Here is a 17,989-nt window from a genome sequence, read left to right as displayed (position 1 = left end):
AGTAAAACAGGATATTTCTACCCTTTCTCCTCTGTCTCTGCAATCAATGCATTGCAGTCTCATCCTTCTCCTGTCGTTTCGATTAATTTCACCAGTTTTTTTGTTTCACCGAGTCTAACCTTTTTGGCTGCCATCTTCCGAAACCCCATTACCCACCCTGCATTGCATATTTTGATACTGAGGTGGGATCGCTTCTGCATTTTGTTCACTGTTTACTTGCCTGAAACTCGTGGATCATCTCGAACAGATCTAGGCGGTCAGGTTCTGTGCAAAAATCTGGGACGCTCGTCACCGACCTGTATTCGGCCACGCATCTCCGTGCGATGGCAGCGTTGACGACGATGACAGCGAGCAGTCACGCTTCGGGCCCTGCGTGGCTTCAAGCGGCTCTCGCAGGTTAGATACGTTCTTTCCCTCAGCTTTTTCAGCCTGAGATGTTCTTTTTCGTAAGAAACAGAACAAGACATGTCTAATTGAAATTTGACAACTTGAAAAGCGAATTTATTGCCAAGTCTCAAGTATTTATCTAAATTCTCTTTCCATGGACAATGGAACTTTTTTTAAAATTTGTTATTGAATCTGAACTTTAAAATAAATAAATACTTTCTTGAGATGTCGCAGTCGAAAGCAGCGGGGATAAGTAGTAGATTGCTAGGCTACCAAGGTCTACAATTCTAGAGAACTAGCTTGTTCTTTCATCTACCACATCATATCATGGCCAGTCGTCGGAGCTTGTGCCTTCGATTTCTCCATAATTTTAGCAAAACTTTCATAAAGTTTGATCGAACGTTCAGAGGAAAAAGGCCATTTATTAAGCGTTTGGGGTTTTGTGTTAATGTATTCTCTGAATGTTCATGGGAAGGTTGTTTTATTGGTGCAGATGTAGAGGAGAGAGTGCAGGCACTCGCGGTGAACGTACCGGATGACTCCGTGTCGGACTCGTTCGCGCAGAGGGCGGATAATTACTACCGTAAGCGGCCGCAGCTGGTGGCGCTGCTCCATGACCTCCACAACCGCTACCTCTACCTCGCCAACCGTTATAGCCTGTCCTTTCGCCGGAAGCATTGTCTCGCCTCGTTCGTCTCCTCCGATATCAACACCGATGACGACTTCGACTCCGCTGGCTCCGACGCTGAGAGCTTCCTCTCCTTTCAACGCGTTCCCCGCCAGCCGCGCCGGTGGCTCGCTGCCCCTTGCGATGTCGACATGGTTGTGGCTGAGCTGGTAGTGGCGTCAGTGGAGCGGTACCTGCTGGCGGCGGAGGGAGCGGACGCGGAGCGGCGGAAGGCAGAGTCGTCGCGCAAGATCGAGCTGCAGGGGAGCCTGGTAGAGGTGCTGGAGGCGGAGCGGATGGTGCTGCTGGGGGAGAACGTGAGTCTGGGGCTCCGGGCGGCGTCCCTGGAGAAGGTAGCTCAGGCGGTAGAGTCGGAGTTGGGATTCATGCGGCAGAGGGCGGCGGAGTTGGCGTGGGCGTTGGTGCAGCTGCGGGAGAATCAGCGGATGTGCCTGTTGGGGAGGAAGATTGAAGGGCTCCAGGCTCAGGTCTACGGGCTGGAGCTGCGGAACCGGGAGTTGTTCTTGGCGATAGCGCGGCGGGAGAAAGAGAAGAGGGAGGCGCGGGCGGAGGTGGAGCGCCTCCGGCAAGAAAACCGACGGGCGAGGGAGATGGCGGAGTCGCGGGGCAGGTCGTGGCGGAGCCTGTGGGACCGCATGCGTAAGTTGGACTGGGCCCCTTCGTCGTGTGCGCCGCACGCAAAGCAGTGATGAAGTTGCGCCCCAAAGAATGATTCTTCCTGTAGCAGACGTCCAATGTCTACTTGCTTTTTATATATATAATGTTTTATTAATTATCAAGTTTTGGTGTGGGTTGGTAAATTGACTGGGCTCCGAAGAACGCGTACCAATATATATTATATAATTAAAATACCATATTAAAAAATCATAAATTTAATGAGATATAAGATACTTTTATTGATAGAGGTATTTTGAAAAGAACCTATAGTAGAGTCACGAGAGTCTAGTCTAAAGTGAATAATATCATATTATTATAGAGATATGTGGATAACCTTTTACATAACAAATGATACCAGAGTCATAATTTATACTAAATGTCATATGAAACAGTCTTGAACAAAGTTAAGGGTAGGCCGGAAGCATGTCAAGTTGATCAGATACTCACAGAAAGGCCGGGAGCAGGTTAGAATCATCGTATGCTCGTAAGAAGATCCGGAGTAGGTCAGGATGACTGGATACTCGTGGGGAAGTCCGGAGTAGGTCAAAGTGACCAGATGCGTATGCTCGCGGAAAGGCCGGAGAAGGTCAAGAGTGACGGGACGCTAGCGGGGAGGTCTGGACCGTGAGAGTAATTATGATCCTTTGTTTGAGGAGAGAATTCTTGGGATTCAATCAATGTTCCACATTGAAAAGATTCGAAAAAGATCATGGGTTTAAAATGATGTATAATATCTCCATTAGTGATATCCTAAGCGTCATTATTTGTGCGATAGTGAGCGTCGGGTATTATAGCACTACCACATCATTTTTTTATTTTGCCTTCTTCGCTCTCCTGCTCGTGCGCCTGTCGCTCCTTCCTCGCTCGTCGATCGTCACTAGGGCTGTAAATGAACCAAGCGTTCGTGAACAAGCTTGGTGTTCGGCTTGGTAAGAGCTTGTTTATGTTCGTTCAATATACATAAGATTAATTAAACAAACAAGCTTGAACAACTCGTTAAGCTAAACAAACAAGCTTGAACACATATGTGTTCAGCTCGTTAACGTTCGTGAACAACGTTCGTGAACAATGTTCGTGAACAACGTTCGTGAACAATGTTCACGAACCATATTTATTAATAAAACTCTTTCAATATGCTAAATAAATAATAAAATAAAATAAATAAATTTAAATTATCAATCTTAATAACTAATCAAACAATTAAAAGTTTCAAACAATCAAACAAGCTTGAATCGAGAGCTTGATAACATCTAAACGAATCAAGCTCAAACCAAGCTCAAGCCAAGCTCGAACCAAGCCCAAGCCAAGCTCAAGCCAAGCTTGAATTGAGAGCTTGATAACATCTAAACGAACCAAGCTCAAGCCAAGCTTCAAACAAGCTCAAGCTCATAAAAAATAAACCAAGCCAAGCTTGAACACTCATTTCAAAAGCTTTGTTCATTTTAAGCTCGGCTCGGCTCGGCTCGATTATCTTATCAAACAAGCTTGAACACCCCAAAGCTCGGCTCGGCTCGGCTCGTTTACAACCCTAATCGTCACTAGCTGCAGATAGATTGCCCCATGCTGGACCCCGACTAGATCACTATTGGATTCCGACCGGAACATAGCTAGAATCCACTCACAATCTGGCCGCTAGGGTTGCGACCGAATTGTCGCCAATTGTGGCTGGATTCCGGCTACAATCCGACTGCGAACCAGACGGACTCGGGTAGCGGTTGGATTCCGGTCGCGATCGTGCCAGATTAAGGTCGAATTATGGCCAAATGCGGGGTGGATTCTGATTGCGAACCGGCTGGGAATCGGCAGCGGCTGGATTCCAACTGTGATTGCGTGTGATCACGGTCGGAATCTAGCCACGATCCCGTATGGGGTTGTTAGAATGTATACTAAAAGTCTAGCTTTTTGTATGAACATTTATATTTTGAAATAAGAATTACATTGGTCAAATGTCTGCATTTATGTTAAATGCAGTTGTCCATTTAATTTATATTGTAGATAACATGGTGTTTGATGTGACACAGAAGATCATGTTATCAGTTCCTTATAAATCATAAATAGTAGCTCACAACCAAGATGGAATGAGACAAACCATTGGAGTGGTTGTAGTGCAATTTGGTATTAGTTTATCTTGACTATAAAATTATACTAGTACACTATGTGTGTATTGAGCAGGAGCATTTGAGGCTATTTCTTTTTATACTGACCGCATAAAAGAACAAGACCTATGTTATTATGGAAGTATGTGCTCTTAATCCCTATATAATAACAAGCACATATATTTAGTATTTATTTTTTTAATTTATCAATGGGTGAGATTTATTCAGTTTGATCAATAGGTCCGATAAGTTGGGAAATAATATTATTTATACGGTGTGTTGTTGATTATAGAAGGAAACTGTGTCCTAGTAATTTAGGTTGATGATGTCCCCTTGAGGAGCTCATAAGGATTGTCATGTAAACCCTGTAGGTGGATCTAGTCCGACATGATAATGAAATTGAGTTGTACTACTCTTAGAGCTAGTTGTTAATTAAGTGAGTGGCAGTAACTCATTTGATTAATGGACATTAGATATCTTTAACACAGGGAGATTAACGCACTCATGATAAGAAGGAACCCATAATGTAATTTGGGATTGGTGCGGTAGTTCAATAATAACTCTTTAGTGGTATGAGTTATTATTGATGAACTTGAGTTGGGTGTTCGGGGCAAACACAGGAAGTTCAAGCTCATCAAGAGGCAAAAATTAATTTCTCCTCTCGGTCCCTGTTGTAGCCTCTATAAGCCTTGTATCCACAAAATCCACTTCTTACCCAAGTAATGGGCCGGACACATCCTTGTTTGGAGTAAAGGGGGCCGACCAAGCATTGTTTGGAGTCCAAGAGGTGGCCGACTCATGCATATCTTGGTGTCCAAGATGTGGCCGGCCACTAGTGGAAAAGAAATGAAGTTTTGTTTTAAAATAAAATTTTGTTAAAATCTTTTCTTTTTTGTAGTTATCTACAATGGTTAAAAGAAAGATTTAATTTTGTTTAAACTTTCCTTTTTAGCATCCACTAAAGGAATAAAAGGAAGATTTTATTTTTGTTAAAATCTTTTCTTTTATAGACATCCTCATGTTTTTAAAAAGAAAGTTTTAAATTTTTAAAATCTTTCCTTTTATAGCTATCTACAAAGGATTAAAGAGAGTTTTTAATTTTGTTAAAATCTTTCCTTATTTGTAGTTATCTATAATGTTTAAAAGAGATATTTTAATTTTTGATAAAACTTTTCTTTTTTGTAACCATGATTTAAAAGGAGAAGTTTTAATTAATCTTTCCTTTTTTGTAGTTGTCTACATGTTTTAAAAGAGAGAGATTAATTTTAAAATTTTCCTTTTGTTGCCACGTATAATAGGAAATTTAAAAGGAAGAAATTTTAATTGTTGTTAAAAATTTCCTTTTTTAAAGGGAGGCCACAAATAAGGAAGTTTTAATTATATTTAAAACTTTCCTTTTTTGTCATGACCAAGGATTATAAAAGAGAATAAGAGGTTGCTTCATGAGATAACATAATTCTATTCCCTCCTTTCTTTTCCTTGGGTGGTCGACCACTCTTCTTTTCTCTTCTCCCTTTGGTTTCTCTCCTAGAGGTCGACGGCAATTGTCTTCCTTCTTCAAGCTAGGGTCGGTGGTACAAGAGAGGAAGCTTTCCACCCTAGAGCCGGCGGCAAGAGAAGAGGCTTTCTTCCTTAGGGTCGGCGGTAAGAGAGGAAGCTTATCTTGTTATGGCTGTGGCTTGGAGGAAGGAAGAAGAAGAGAAGGAAATTTCTTATTTTGACATCTCTTGGTGGCTTGAGTTTCTTGGAGGAAAAGAAGTGGTTCAGGTGGAGTTATCTTAGTAGATCGTCGCCCACACAACGTCCAAGAGAATGAGAGGAATACAACAGAAGATCAAGAGGTCTTTAGCAACAAAGAAAGGTATAACTAATTAATGGTTTCCGCTTCAAATTAATTAGTTAGTTTTCTTTGTATAGATTCTAAAACACCAACACAAGATGCTAGCGATTTTGTGTTTCGATTTCGTGCTATCAATTTTGTATTTCGATTTTGCGTTTCGATCTTGTGTTTCTATTGTGGTCTCTGTAGTTAAACCTAGGGTTACTGTAAGAAGTTAAATATCCAATTTATTTGAAAGGCTTTGTCTAGAAAGTGGTGGATGATCTCATAACCAAGAAGGTCTAGTGTCTCGCCATGTTTAACCTAGAAGCTAATCTTTGAAATAGATATTTAGTCAACTTTTGTAACATGATTTAACTTAGGAAGATCACATCAGTTAAACTTAGAGTAAAAATGTTAAGTATCGTTTCTAATCCAAGTTTAACTTCTGAAGAGCAACTTGGATTAATAATGTTAAGTATCGTTTGTAATCCAAGTTTAACTTCAGTAGAGCACATAGGTAACTAGGTTAAGTTCTGTACTTGTACAAATTTTTGTGCAGGGGAAACAGAACGAAATCCAGGTGTAGCAACCAACAGGGTTCACCTTCCCTAGGCTATAATTTGGGCCGGGACAATCAACCGGAGGCCGACTATGATGGGCATGCAGCCGACGGCCGGAGGGTGGCCGACGGGCGCAAGTAGGAGGGGGGAGAAGGCAACTCTAGACATTAGAGTCAAATGTATAGTAAACATCCATAGTCATGAGTTTACTTTACATGTCTTTCTAGATAGTGGAGTCACTAACTCCACAATAGATAAAAATACACTTCTTTCAGTCTTGCCAAAAATCTTTATAAAAATAGTATCATAACCATTACTCAGCACACAATTTGATGGTCAACAATTAGCTTGTACATAATTTATCACTAATGTTCATCTCAAGTTTTATAACAACTGTGAAAAATATAGCACACCATTGCCACTCTCTAAACTTTGGATTAAACCATTAGTACATCCTAATATTCACTTAATCTTAAGCTTAAATTTCCTTTTAGCGCCAGATAGAGCTTTCCTTTTAATTCAGGATTATGTTCTTTTCTTTTCCTCACCCATAGTATCACCTATAGTCTCAAACTATCCATCTATTGTACATCCTTTAACCACCAAACCACAAATAGAAGCCATGTCACCTGATACTATACATAATACTTCATCTTGTCAATGTTCTCCTAAAAATGCCTATAAACAAGCAAGTAAGCCAACATAATCTAGTATTAGCCAAACTTGTGTCATAGCTCTTTCTGACTATCAAGATCAAGAAAATTAGCCTTACTTAGCTGGTTAAGCCCTATATCTGATCTTGATGACACCGGGATTCCACCAAATTTAATACTCCCAAAGTAGTTACTTTAAATAATAAAAACTCATAAATCAGATTTAGACTCCCTCATTTTTAGATTAGAGAAACTATAAATTATTGGAGACAATCCTACTAAATATTGGGACTGAAACAAAGTCTACTGCAAACTATCAATAATTAATCAAGATCTCATAATCAAAGCCCAAAACTTAAGATATACAAATTGGGAAACTGAAGAATGTAAAATGCGTATCAATTAACAACTAAGTTTAGGAGTCATTCAAAATCCACATCTAGACACCAAAGTCCAGCTTTCATAGTTAATAAAGGAGCAAAATAGAAATTGGCCAATCTAGAATGATATTTAACTACAAAATACTTAATGATAATTGTCAAAAAGATGGTTATAGAATTCCTAACAAAGACCAACTTTTAAATAAAATTCTAAATAGTACTCTAAATTTGACATGAAATCAGAATTCTGGCAAGTCAAAATGTATCCTGATTCCATTGAATGGATAGTCTTTTCCTGCCCTAAGGGACATTTTGAGTAGCTTGTTATGCCTTTCAGTCTTAACGTAGTCCTTCAAATATTTTAAAGGAAAATGGATGACATTTTTCAAGATGTTTCTCTTTTCACTTGTGTTTATATAGATGATATTCTAGTTTTCTCTAAAACAAAACAAGAACATTATGCTCATCTCCATATTATTTTTAACCTATTTGAAAAACAGGGTCTTATTATTCTCGAAATAAAATGACAATAGCAACTACTCATATTGATTTCCTAGGAACTGAGATAGGTCAAGGGCAAATAGCCCTTCAACCTCATATCTCTACTAAAATCCTTGTTTTTCTAGATAAAATGGAAGATACTAAAACTCTAAGAGCTTTCTTAGGACTCCTTAATTATAGAAGACTTTATCTAAAAGATATCAGTAAAATTAGTGGCCCCTTACACAATAAGACCTCCTTAACAGGATAAAAGTATTTTAATTAACAAGACATAGCACTTGTACAATAAATTAAACACTTAAGTAAAAATAATTCTCATGTTAAAACTCCCACTTAATTCTAACTACTTAGTCATTGAAATCGATGGATGTGAAATAGGATGGGGAGACATTTTATTTAGAAAAACTTCCAAATATGACCCTAAAACTATTGACTTATGCAGATATGCCTCTGGAAAATTTTAAGAAAAAAGGACATTTAACTTCACTAGATTTTGAAACATTACTATTATTTATTATCTAGAAGCATTCTGATTATTTATTTACAATAAACAAAAAATTACTATTAGAATAGATTATGAAGCTATAGTCAAATATAGTCAACAAACGAAAGGATTACGAAAAGGATTAAGTACTAAGCGGTGGTTAAAATTCACAGATACCATTATTAATAAGAGTTTATGCATTCACTAGGAATATATAAAAGGAATTAATAATTCTTTAGCAGATACTTTATCTCATTTATTATACTAATCCTCTTTTCTTTTAGACAATGGATAGACTAAGGAAGGTATAAACATCATTTGCTACTAAAATATTAAGGTTTGGAAATAAAAAATTACAACAATTCACACAACATGAAGCTCAGTTCCACTCTACATTCAGAGACAAGCTAGATCACATACAACACTATCTTATTGATAACATTTAGCACATTCCAACCATTCCTGACAGTTATGGACATAAGATAGCAGTTATTAATGCTTTAACAAACTATTTTCTAACAACCAATACAGAAGCCAACAGGCAAGAAATTCTCTTGTTTTGTCGTTTTCTCAAGAACACAAGCTGGGGTATATGCTACTTGGGAAGAAAATTTTTTGGACATACAAGGTTTAGAACATCCTTTCTCTAAGAGATACTATTCACTTGAAGAGGATTTCAATGTTGTCAAAGCCCAACATGGTGCTAATTTTTTATTAACACTTTATTAAAAATAACAACTCTGGTAACAAACTCAGCTAGTCCACAAACTCATGAGATTCCTACATATGCATAAATTATTGAAGGGGCTCATGGGCCTCCTTCCTCTCCTATAACTTTAATAGACAAAAGTCTCATTGGCCTAACTATTTAACACTTGCTCAATTAAAGGAACAAGATGCTACAACCTCTGCTCAAAGAAATTCAGCAACCCATGTATTGAGCCTGTCTAATACTATACCTGAGGGCATAAACTCTTATGTTCGAAATCTAGCAGAACAGTCTACATTATAGACTTTTATTGAATTATGTGAAGCCTTGAAAGCCTTCCATAAACATCCCCCTCCTGAGATAACTATTGTCTATGAAGTAGAATTTGATCCAAAACTCAAATGTCAGAAGATTGGTCCAACCAATGAAGACTCTGCTAAATATGGGTGTCCATGCCAATTTTTATATTCCTTTCGCAAAGCCAACATGGACTATGAAAAGTATAAAGCAACCTCTTATAAAGGAAGGCTCATTACTCCTTTCATTCTGATGGATTATGGACTGCTTTATAAAGTTTGGATATATGATCCAGATTCTGTCAAAAAATTTCCTAAAAAGTTTGGCGTTATTATTTCTCTGGCCTTAGAAGAAAAAGAAACTTTTGTAGTATGTACTTTTGACAGCCCTCCTCCTGAATAGATTGACCTTAATATTGAACCAACCAAACATTTGGTTAAACTGAACATTAATGAAGTTGGAGGTATTCAAACCCAACTTGAAGACTATTCTTCTAACCTAGATCTTGATTGGGAAGATCCTCTTACTTTTAGGGATCAACTAAAACACTAGAGGGCATCAGTACAAGGAACCAATTAGGCTTATGACCATTTGACAGACTCATACAATTACCTCATAGTAGGAGAAACCTATACTGAAAAAATCTATTGGCTAAAGAATATGGGTACCAGATTTTTTTTCCTTTCACCTACAATCAAAGTCAACCCTTTCTCGGTCGGACATGAGTTAGTCTGTTCATGAAGCTCAAACTCAGAAAACAACTCATCTAATTTAATAGTAGAGAGGTCCTTAGAAACCTTGTAGTCATCTACCATGGATGCCCACAAGGTGTTCCTCGGAAAGGTGTTTAAGGAGTACCTTATGATGTCCCGGTTATCTACCTTCTGTTTGATCGCATGGAGTCCATTTAGTAGTTCTTGAATTCGGGCATGGAGCTAGCTAGCCGTCTCACCTTCTTGCATTTTTAAGTTATACAATTTATTGAATAACAAATCTCGCTTACTTACTTTGGTATCGGAGGTCCCTTCGTGAAGCTCGATCAGCTTCTCTCATAGCTCCTTGGCGCTCGAGAATGGATCGACGCGGTTTAGCTCCGCCTTTGTTAGTCCGCACTGGAGGGTACAAGTTGCTCTGGCATTTGCCTCCACCTTCTAGATTAGTACTGGTTCCTAGTCCTCGCAGGGTGTAAGTTTGCCGTCTTTATCAGTTGGTAGTTCCAAACCAGTCTTAACGATTATCCATGTCTCGAATTGGATCTTCAGGAAGTTCTCCATTCTACCTTTCCAGTAACCGAAGTCCTCTCCAGTGAAGAGCGGGGGGCGGACAGTGGTATAACCCTCTTGTTGGGCCATTGATACCTTGCACGACAAAAATAATAAAATCTATTCCAAGACTTGGTCTTGGATTAGTAGTGCTAGAATAAATACAAAAAATAAAATGAACTCGAGTGGTGTTGCACCAGCCTCGAGAAAAACTGATTCAAACGAGAAATAGATCGGAATATAGTAATTATATTAATTCCAATCGACTCCGAACAACTGAAAATATCACGAAAAAATTGCTTGATTGGTGGTTGCACCAAATCGAAGCGGCTCCGCTCTGATACCAATTGTTGGATTGAGAAGCGCTAGAGGGGGGGGTGAATAACGCTCGTGGCTTTCACTCATTTCGGAATCGTAAAACAAAGAGTAATTGCACAGCGGAAATAAAACAGACACAGAGAAGACCCAAGTGTTTTTACTTGGTTCGGAGCCTTGGGCGACTCCTACTCCAAGGCCCTCGCTCGTTAAGCGATTACTTTGGGCAATTCACTATCAAATCGTAAAGTACATATATGAATTAAGTACAATAGAATTTTAAGCAATACCGGCAACAAAAATTAAGGAGATCGGGGTGCCGGGTTTTCGGGGGCTTGTCGTAGCTTGTCCGGAACGTCTCATTAGCAGCTCGATGCTCGAAGGTTACTTGGAAGATCATTGTTCGAACCTGCTGCTCGAGTCCCCTTATAAAGCCTACTGGAGGCGCTTCAAAGCCGCCGAGTCAGCCACGTGGATGTGCGCTAAACATTTCTGCTCTTATCCTGCTTGAGGCGCCTCTATGGCCAGTCTGAGGCGCCTCCATGCAGTCCGAGGCACCTCAAGCTCCTTTGAGGCACCTCCAAGCAGTGTTGTGCACAGACTTCACTCCTTTACACCCGAGGCGCCTCCAAGCTCCATGGAGACGCCTCGGGCACTGTTCATCCGAGGTTTAAGGTTGCTCGTTTGTACCTGCAAGATACGTTAGTCCCAAAAATACCCTATAACACAAAGTTAGCACTGAATAGGTATACTAAATGAAATATCGACAGTCAACGGACTATCCAAGTCTGACTTCGGATTTCTAATCGGAAACCCTATGTCGACCCGACGCCTACTGTTCCCTCTACGCGGAACGCGTCCTCACCTACTCCCCTCAGGAGAGATTACCTGGTGTCAGTCCGGGCCTCCAGACCGACTGGACTTTCTGCCTAGGATTACCACCCCCTAGGACCTAGGGTTACCGCCCCCTAGGGTTTTTCTCCACCTAGGGTTACCACCCCCTATGACCTAAGGTTACCCTCCCTTAGGATTTTCCTTCACTTAGGGTTACCGCCCCCTAGGACCTAAGGTTACCACTCCTTAGAATTTTCTGACCACCTAGGGTTACCACCCCCTAGGACCTAGGGTTACCACCCCCTAGAGTTTTTCGCCTACCTAATCGCAGTTAGGACTTTCCTGCAATCTCATTTAAGCACATTAGATAACAAGGAATCTTAACTTTGAATCCCTTTGTCATTATCAAAACTTAGGTTCGATCGTCGGATGCTTCCCGCACCAACACATTACTCTGTGGATACGCCACAGAGGTGAATGCTTGCGTAATACCGTAGCTTTTACACCAATCTAAGATTCTGTCTCCTTGAAACTGTCTTCTGTTGTCAGAGACTAATTTATAAGAAATACCGAATCTGCAAACAATATTTTTCCACAAGAATTTAATAACCGCATCTTCAGTAATTCGGGCAAGTGGTTCTGCTTCTACCCATTTAGAGAAATAGTATACTGCTACTAATAAAAATCCTCTTTGTGCAGTTGCCATAGGAAACAGACCAACTATATCCATGCCCCATTGATCAAAAGGGCAGGAAACTGTAGAGGTTCTCAATAATTGTGTAGGATGATGTGGAATATTCTCATGTTTCTGACAAGAAATACAGGTTCTTACACATTTGGCAGCATCTTCATGCAAAGTAGGCCATAAATATCCCGCTAATAAAATTCTGCGAGCTAAGGATCTTCCTCCTATATGACTGCCACATGAGCCCTGATGAACCTCTTGCAAAATAAATTGTGTATCTTCTGTTCCGACACATTTAAGTAGAGGTCTAGAGAAAGCCCTTTTATATAATTGTTCCCCTATCATAGTGTATTAGGAAGCTCTCTTCTTAGATATTCTTGCTTGTTCTGCACCAATCGGAAGAATGTCTTGCTGTAAATATAATATGATTGTTGCTCTCCAATCACCTTGTATCTCTATTTCATCTTGTCTCTCGATACAAGATACTAACAATGTATGCTCCACTGGTCGATCTAAGCTCCACGGTGTTATAGAAGAGGTCAATTTAGCTAATTCATCAACTACCTGATTCTCAGAACGAGGAATTTTTTGTATATTTACTTCTTGAAATTGAGCTTTCAACTTATCAAATGTCTCAGCATATAATTTGAGTCTATCATTATTGATTTCGAAGTTACCTGATAATTGCTGGGCTGCTAACTGAGAATCAGAATAAATATAAACCCGGGATGCTCCTACATGCTGAGCGGCCTGTAACCCTACTATCAATGCTTCATATTCTACTTCATTATTAGTGGCTCTATAATTCAGCCTGACAGAAAGTTGAAGCTTATCTTCCCTTGGAGATATAAGGAGAATACTAATCCCACTACCTTGTCTGGTTGAGGATCCATCCACATAAACTTTCCAAGTACCCTCTTCCTCAGGACCTTGAACTTCTATGATGAAATGTGCTATGGCTTGTGCCTTGATAGCCGAGCGAGGTTGGTATTGTATGTCATACTCACTAAGCTCGGTCGTCCATTTGATCAACCGCCCAGATGCCTCTAGGTTAAGCAACACCCGTCCGAGAGTACTGTTGTTCAACACAACAATTGCATGTGCTAACAAATATGGGCGCAATCTCCCAGCAGTTAACACTAATGCATAAGCCAACTTTTCGAGTGTAGTATATCTACACTCAGCTCCTTTTAACAAATGGCTAGAAAAATATACAGGTTGTTGCTCTTTCTCTTCCTGTCTCACTAACACAAAGCCTACAGCATTTTCATTGGCCGACAAATATACCCATAGGATTTCTCCCACTACAAGCTTAGCTAACACAGGAAGAGTAGACAAGTAATCTTTTAATTCCTGAAAGGCTTTGTCATATTCTTCATCCCACTAAAATTTGTTAGCCTTCCGGAGTATTTTGAAGAAATGAAAACTACGATCAGCCGACCTTGAAATGAATCTAGATAAGGCGGTGATCTGACCATTGAGTCTTTGAACTTCCCTCATATTGTGTGGTGGCTCCATGTTTTGAAGTGCTTTAACTTTACTCGGGTTGGCCTCTATTCCCCGCTCGGACACCATATACCCTAGGAACTTTCCACCTTTCACTCCAAACAGACATTTGCTTGGGTTCAACTTGAGCCCATATTGTCTCAATATTCTGCAAGTCTCCTCTACATCCCTGCAGAGATCAGTAGCCTGAAGAGACTTAATTAAAATATCATCAACATATACTTCTATATTTCTTCCAATCTATTTCTGGAAGACCTTATTCATAAGCCTCTAATAAGTCGCTCCTGCATTTTTTAGTCCAAACGGCATATCATTATAACAATAAGTACCTTCAGATGTTACAAAACTAACCTTTTCTTGATCCTCCTTAGCGAGAGGAACTTGATGATAGCCTTGATAGGCATCCAACAAAGAAACATATTCGCACCCGGCTGTAGAATCCACTAATTGATCGATCTAGGATAATGGATAATAATCCTTGGGACAGGCCTTGTTAAAATCACGGAAATCGATACATACTCGCCACTCATTCCCTGGTTTAGAGACCAGGACCACATTAGCTAACCAGCTAGGGAATTGCACCTCCCTGATGTAGCCAACTTCTATGAGTTTAGCCACTTCTTCCTTGATGATTTGATTTTGCTCTGCACTAAAATTTCTTTTTCTTTGCATAACAGGCCGAGCATCCAGAAAGACATACAAAGAATACTCCATTACTGAAGAAGAAACACCCGTGACTTCTGTAGGCGTCCAGGCAAAGACATCATCATTTCTCCTCAAGCATTGAACCAGCTCGGTTTTCAGTGTAGGATCAAAATCGGCCGCGACAAAGGTAATAGCTTCAGGCCGACCGGTTTGTATCTGGACCTCTTTTTTTTCCTCATAGACCAAAACGGTGGCTTCTCTTGAATGACATTGACCTCCATTCTTTGCATTTTTCGGGCAGCAATGGCTTCAGTTCTAACGATCTCCACATAGCACTTACGAGCCGTCTTCTGATCACCTCGTACTTCCCCGACCTGATCATCAACAGGAAATTTAATTTTTTGGTAAAAAGTAAAAACGATCGCCCTAAACTCATTTAGGGTCGGTCGACCCAGTATTACATTATAGGAGGAAGGGGCATCCACCACCATGAAGTAAGATCTTCTTGTTCTCATGAGGGGCTCTTCCCCTAAAGATATGGCCAACTTTATTTGACCGAGCGGTTGTACCTCGTTACCAGTGAATCCATATAAAGGAGTCACCATCTGTTGAAGTTCGCCCGAGTCAATCCGTAGTTGATCAAAAGCTTTTTTGAAGATAATATTTATAGAACTACAATATCTATAAAGGTACGAGAAATAGTATAATTGGTTATCACAACCTTGATTATTAATGCATCATCATGGGGTATTTCTACCCCTTTAAAATCTCTGGGCCCAAAATTGATTTCCGGCCCTGCTGCTCTCTCCATGCTACATCCTACAGTATAGATCTCGAGTCTTCGTGCATGTGCTTTTCTGGCCCTGTTGGAATCTCCATCAGTGGATCCGCCCGCTATCATATTAATGCTGCCTCGGGCGGCATTGCTCCTGTTTTCTTCTTGTCTAGTTGTTACGGCTTCTAGCTGAGCTTTCTCAAGCACTTGAGATGTACCGGCCGGGGTTGATAATACACCTTGCTGAGGTTCGACCGGGCGATATTCCAATTTGAGTGGACTTTGATGCCTAGGACATCGTTGTTGATAATAATTTTGCCTTTGATAATGATCCCTATTTGCTCTCTTATTCTTCAGAACAAAACAATATTTTGTATAATGGCTGCTGGTCTTGTGATAAGTGCACCATTTTCTCGATATTTCTTGTTGCATTTCCACATGCTGTACTGCTTGTGGAAGATATTCAGGATGACGATGGGGTGGAGGGATTACTCGAGGTCCTCTAGGTGGAGGGGCAGGAGCGAGAGCCTTCTCCTTAACAGGAGCAGGAGAAGAAATGGTATCTTCTTTCCCACGTGCAGCTTGAGCTTCTTCAACATTAATAAAATCAGTAGCTCGCTCAATTAATAAATCAAAATTGGATAAAGGATTCCTCACCAGATCTTTAAAGAAATCATTATCATTCAAGCCTTGAGAAAAAATGCTTACCAATATTTTAGTAGTAGCATTGGGTACATCAATAGCTACCTGATTGAATCTCTTGATGTAGGCTCTAATGGCCTCTTTAGATCCTTGTTTAATTGAAAATAAGCTCCAGGGAGTTTTATGATACCTTTTGTTGCTGGAAAAATGGTGTAAGAAAGCCTTCTTGAAATCTTTAAACCGTCGAATAGAATTTTTCGACAATCTTCTAAACCAACGTTGAGCAGCTCCTCCAAGCGTTGTAAGGAACATCCGACACTTTACCCCATCAGAGAATTGTTGTAATAATACTACATTCTCAAACTTTAATAAATGATCTTCTGGATCTGTAGTTCCAGTGTATTCACCGATTTGAAGGTTTTGATATCGTTTGGGAAGTGGATCATCCAGGACACTTTGAGAGAAGGGAGAAATAATTCTCTCTGGCGAGCTATCACTAGCCACCGCCATTTTAGCTTTACATTTCTCTTTGTCTGGTGCTTCGCCAGAGGATTTTTAAAAGACAGGTCTCCGTCCTCCCTGCTCGAAAGGAGTACGAAGAAAGGCTCGAGGGCGCCGGGTCGGAGAAGCAGTGGCTGGAGTAATATATACACGATCTTCTTCCTCCGTCTCTTTTCCCTTTAGTCGATCAGTGGTTGAGACTGCCGGATTAAGAGCCACTGGCAGAGTAGCTCCAGTATGAGCTTGTTGTTGCTGCTGTTATTGTTGTAAAGCCTTCTGTACATGAGTGTTGATGAGGAAATCCAGATCTTCGCGGCTAATAGTGAGTAGGTTTGATTTTCCAGTGTCTTCCATCTTGTAATCTCATATTCAGGTGAAGTTCCACAGACGACGCCAAATTTAATCCTGTCTGAGAAACTTAACAAAACATAAAGCTGGGAGAAAACCTACTACTGATGAAGAATAATACCTATAGAGTACCGATCCGAGAAACCCAAAGAGGATCTAGGAGAATAAAGTCACCAAATGCCCTCCTTGTGCAAAGATCCAAAGATGAAAAGAAGGATTCAATGAAGAAAACCAAGATCTGGAGCTTCCAAAGATTCCTGCGCATAAGAGACCAATCAACACTATTGTCAGTGACCTAAGACCAGGGTAGGAATCCCTGGCTAGGCCCTCCGACGCTCAAGTCAGTGATCTCTCTTAGTGTGGAAGAAGGAAGAAGATGAACAGTAACTGAAAACTAGGGTTGTGCGTGTGAGCATCTGTGTACCTGGCCAACGGAGAGGATTCCCCTTTTTATACCACTTCATATAACCTCCATAGTCATGAAGTGGACCCTAGTTTGTTAGAGTTTGTTACGAGATGACGTAAGTCATGTACTCGCGAAAAATAGCTTTTAAGGAATCTTTTTTGTACCCCAGATGTATCTTCTTTGTCGTCTAGTACCTGTAGAGGAGTCTAGAAACATTTTTTCCGCCAAATTAGTCAACCTGTTATACCATCACATAAGTTATTCATGAATATTCTTGGCTCATTTGTTCTTGCCCTGTCTTATACCGAGTTATATTTATCGTTCATGTTTGCTTACCCTGTCTTCAATATGTTATAGTCAGTCCGATATTATACTATGCTTTATATTGGACAGAATTGAACCTAAGTTATGTTCGGACTGGTTGTTATTGTTGTTCATCATAGGTCCTGACCGTCTAGTAATATACTATAAATTTCGTAAAGCCTTGTATCTTTTCATACCCGGGCGATCGTATACACTCAACTAATACTAGTCTATGTTCAAATGTGCTAACTCAAACAATCTCGACTTGTCTATCTTACAACGCTTAATCCCGGCCGATATTAGCCTACCTTTCTTAAAGTATATCCCGACCGATATTGCTCTATCCTTCTTCAGGTATATCCCGACTGATATTGCTCTATCCTTCTTTAGGTATTATCTTGACTGATTTGGACTATCTTTCTCCAGGTATATCCCGACCGATATTGCTCCATCCTTCTTCAAGTATATCCCGACTGATATTGCTCTATCCTTCTCCAGGTATATCCCGATCGATATTGGTCTATATTTTCTTA

General features: G+C 40.2%; 1 protein-coding gene across 1 annotated transcript; it reads left to right on the top strand.

The window, feature by feature from the left end:
• Positions 1-291: 291 nt before the first annotated feature.
• On the top strand, positions 292-1,771 carry LOC122006211 (kinase-interacting family protein-like). The gene is made up of 2 exons (XM_042561629.1): positions 292-396; positions 881-1,771. The coding sequence occupies exons 1-2, from the start codon at positions 324-326 to the stop codon at positions 1,762-1,764; spliced, it is 957 nt and encodes a 318-aa protein (XP_042417563.1). The 5' UTR covers positions 292-323; the 3' UTR covers positions 1,765-1,771.
• The last annotated feature ends 16,218 nt before the right edge of the window (positions 1,772-17,989 follow it).

Source organism: Zingiber officinale, chromosome 1A (genome assembly GCF_018446385.1).
Source record: "Zingiber officinale cultivar Zhangliang chromosome 1A, Zo_v1.1, whole genome shotgun sequence".
NCBI classification, from domain to species: Eukaryota; Viridiplantae; Streptophyta; class Magnoliopsida; order Zingiberales; family Zingiberaceae; genus Zingiber; species Zingiber officinale.
This window is presented reverse-complemented; position numbering and strand designations above follow the sequence as displayed.

Coding starts and splice junctions, on each gene's coding strand:
- LOC122006211 (XM_042561629.1), top strand. CDS start 324: ATGGCAGCGTTGACGACGATGACAGCGAGCAGTCACGCTTCGGGCCCT. Junction 397..880: donor GCTTCAAGCGGCTCTCGCAG/GTTAGATACGTT, acceptor TTATTGGTGCAG/ATGTAGAGGAGAGAGTGCAG.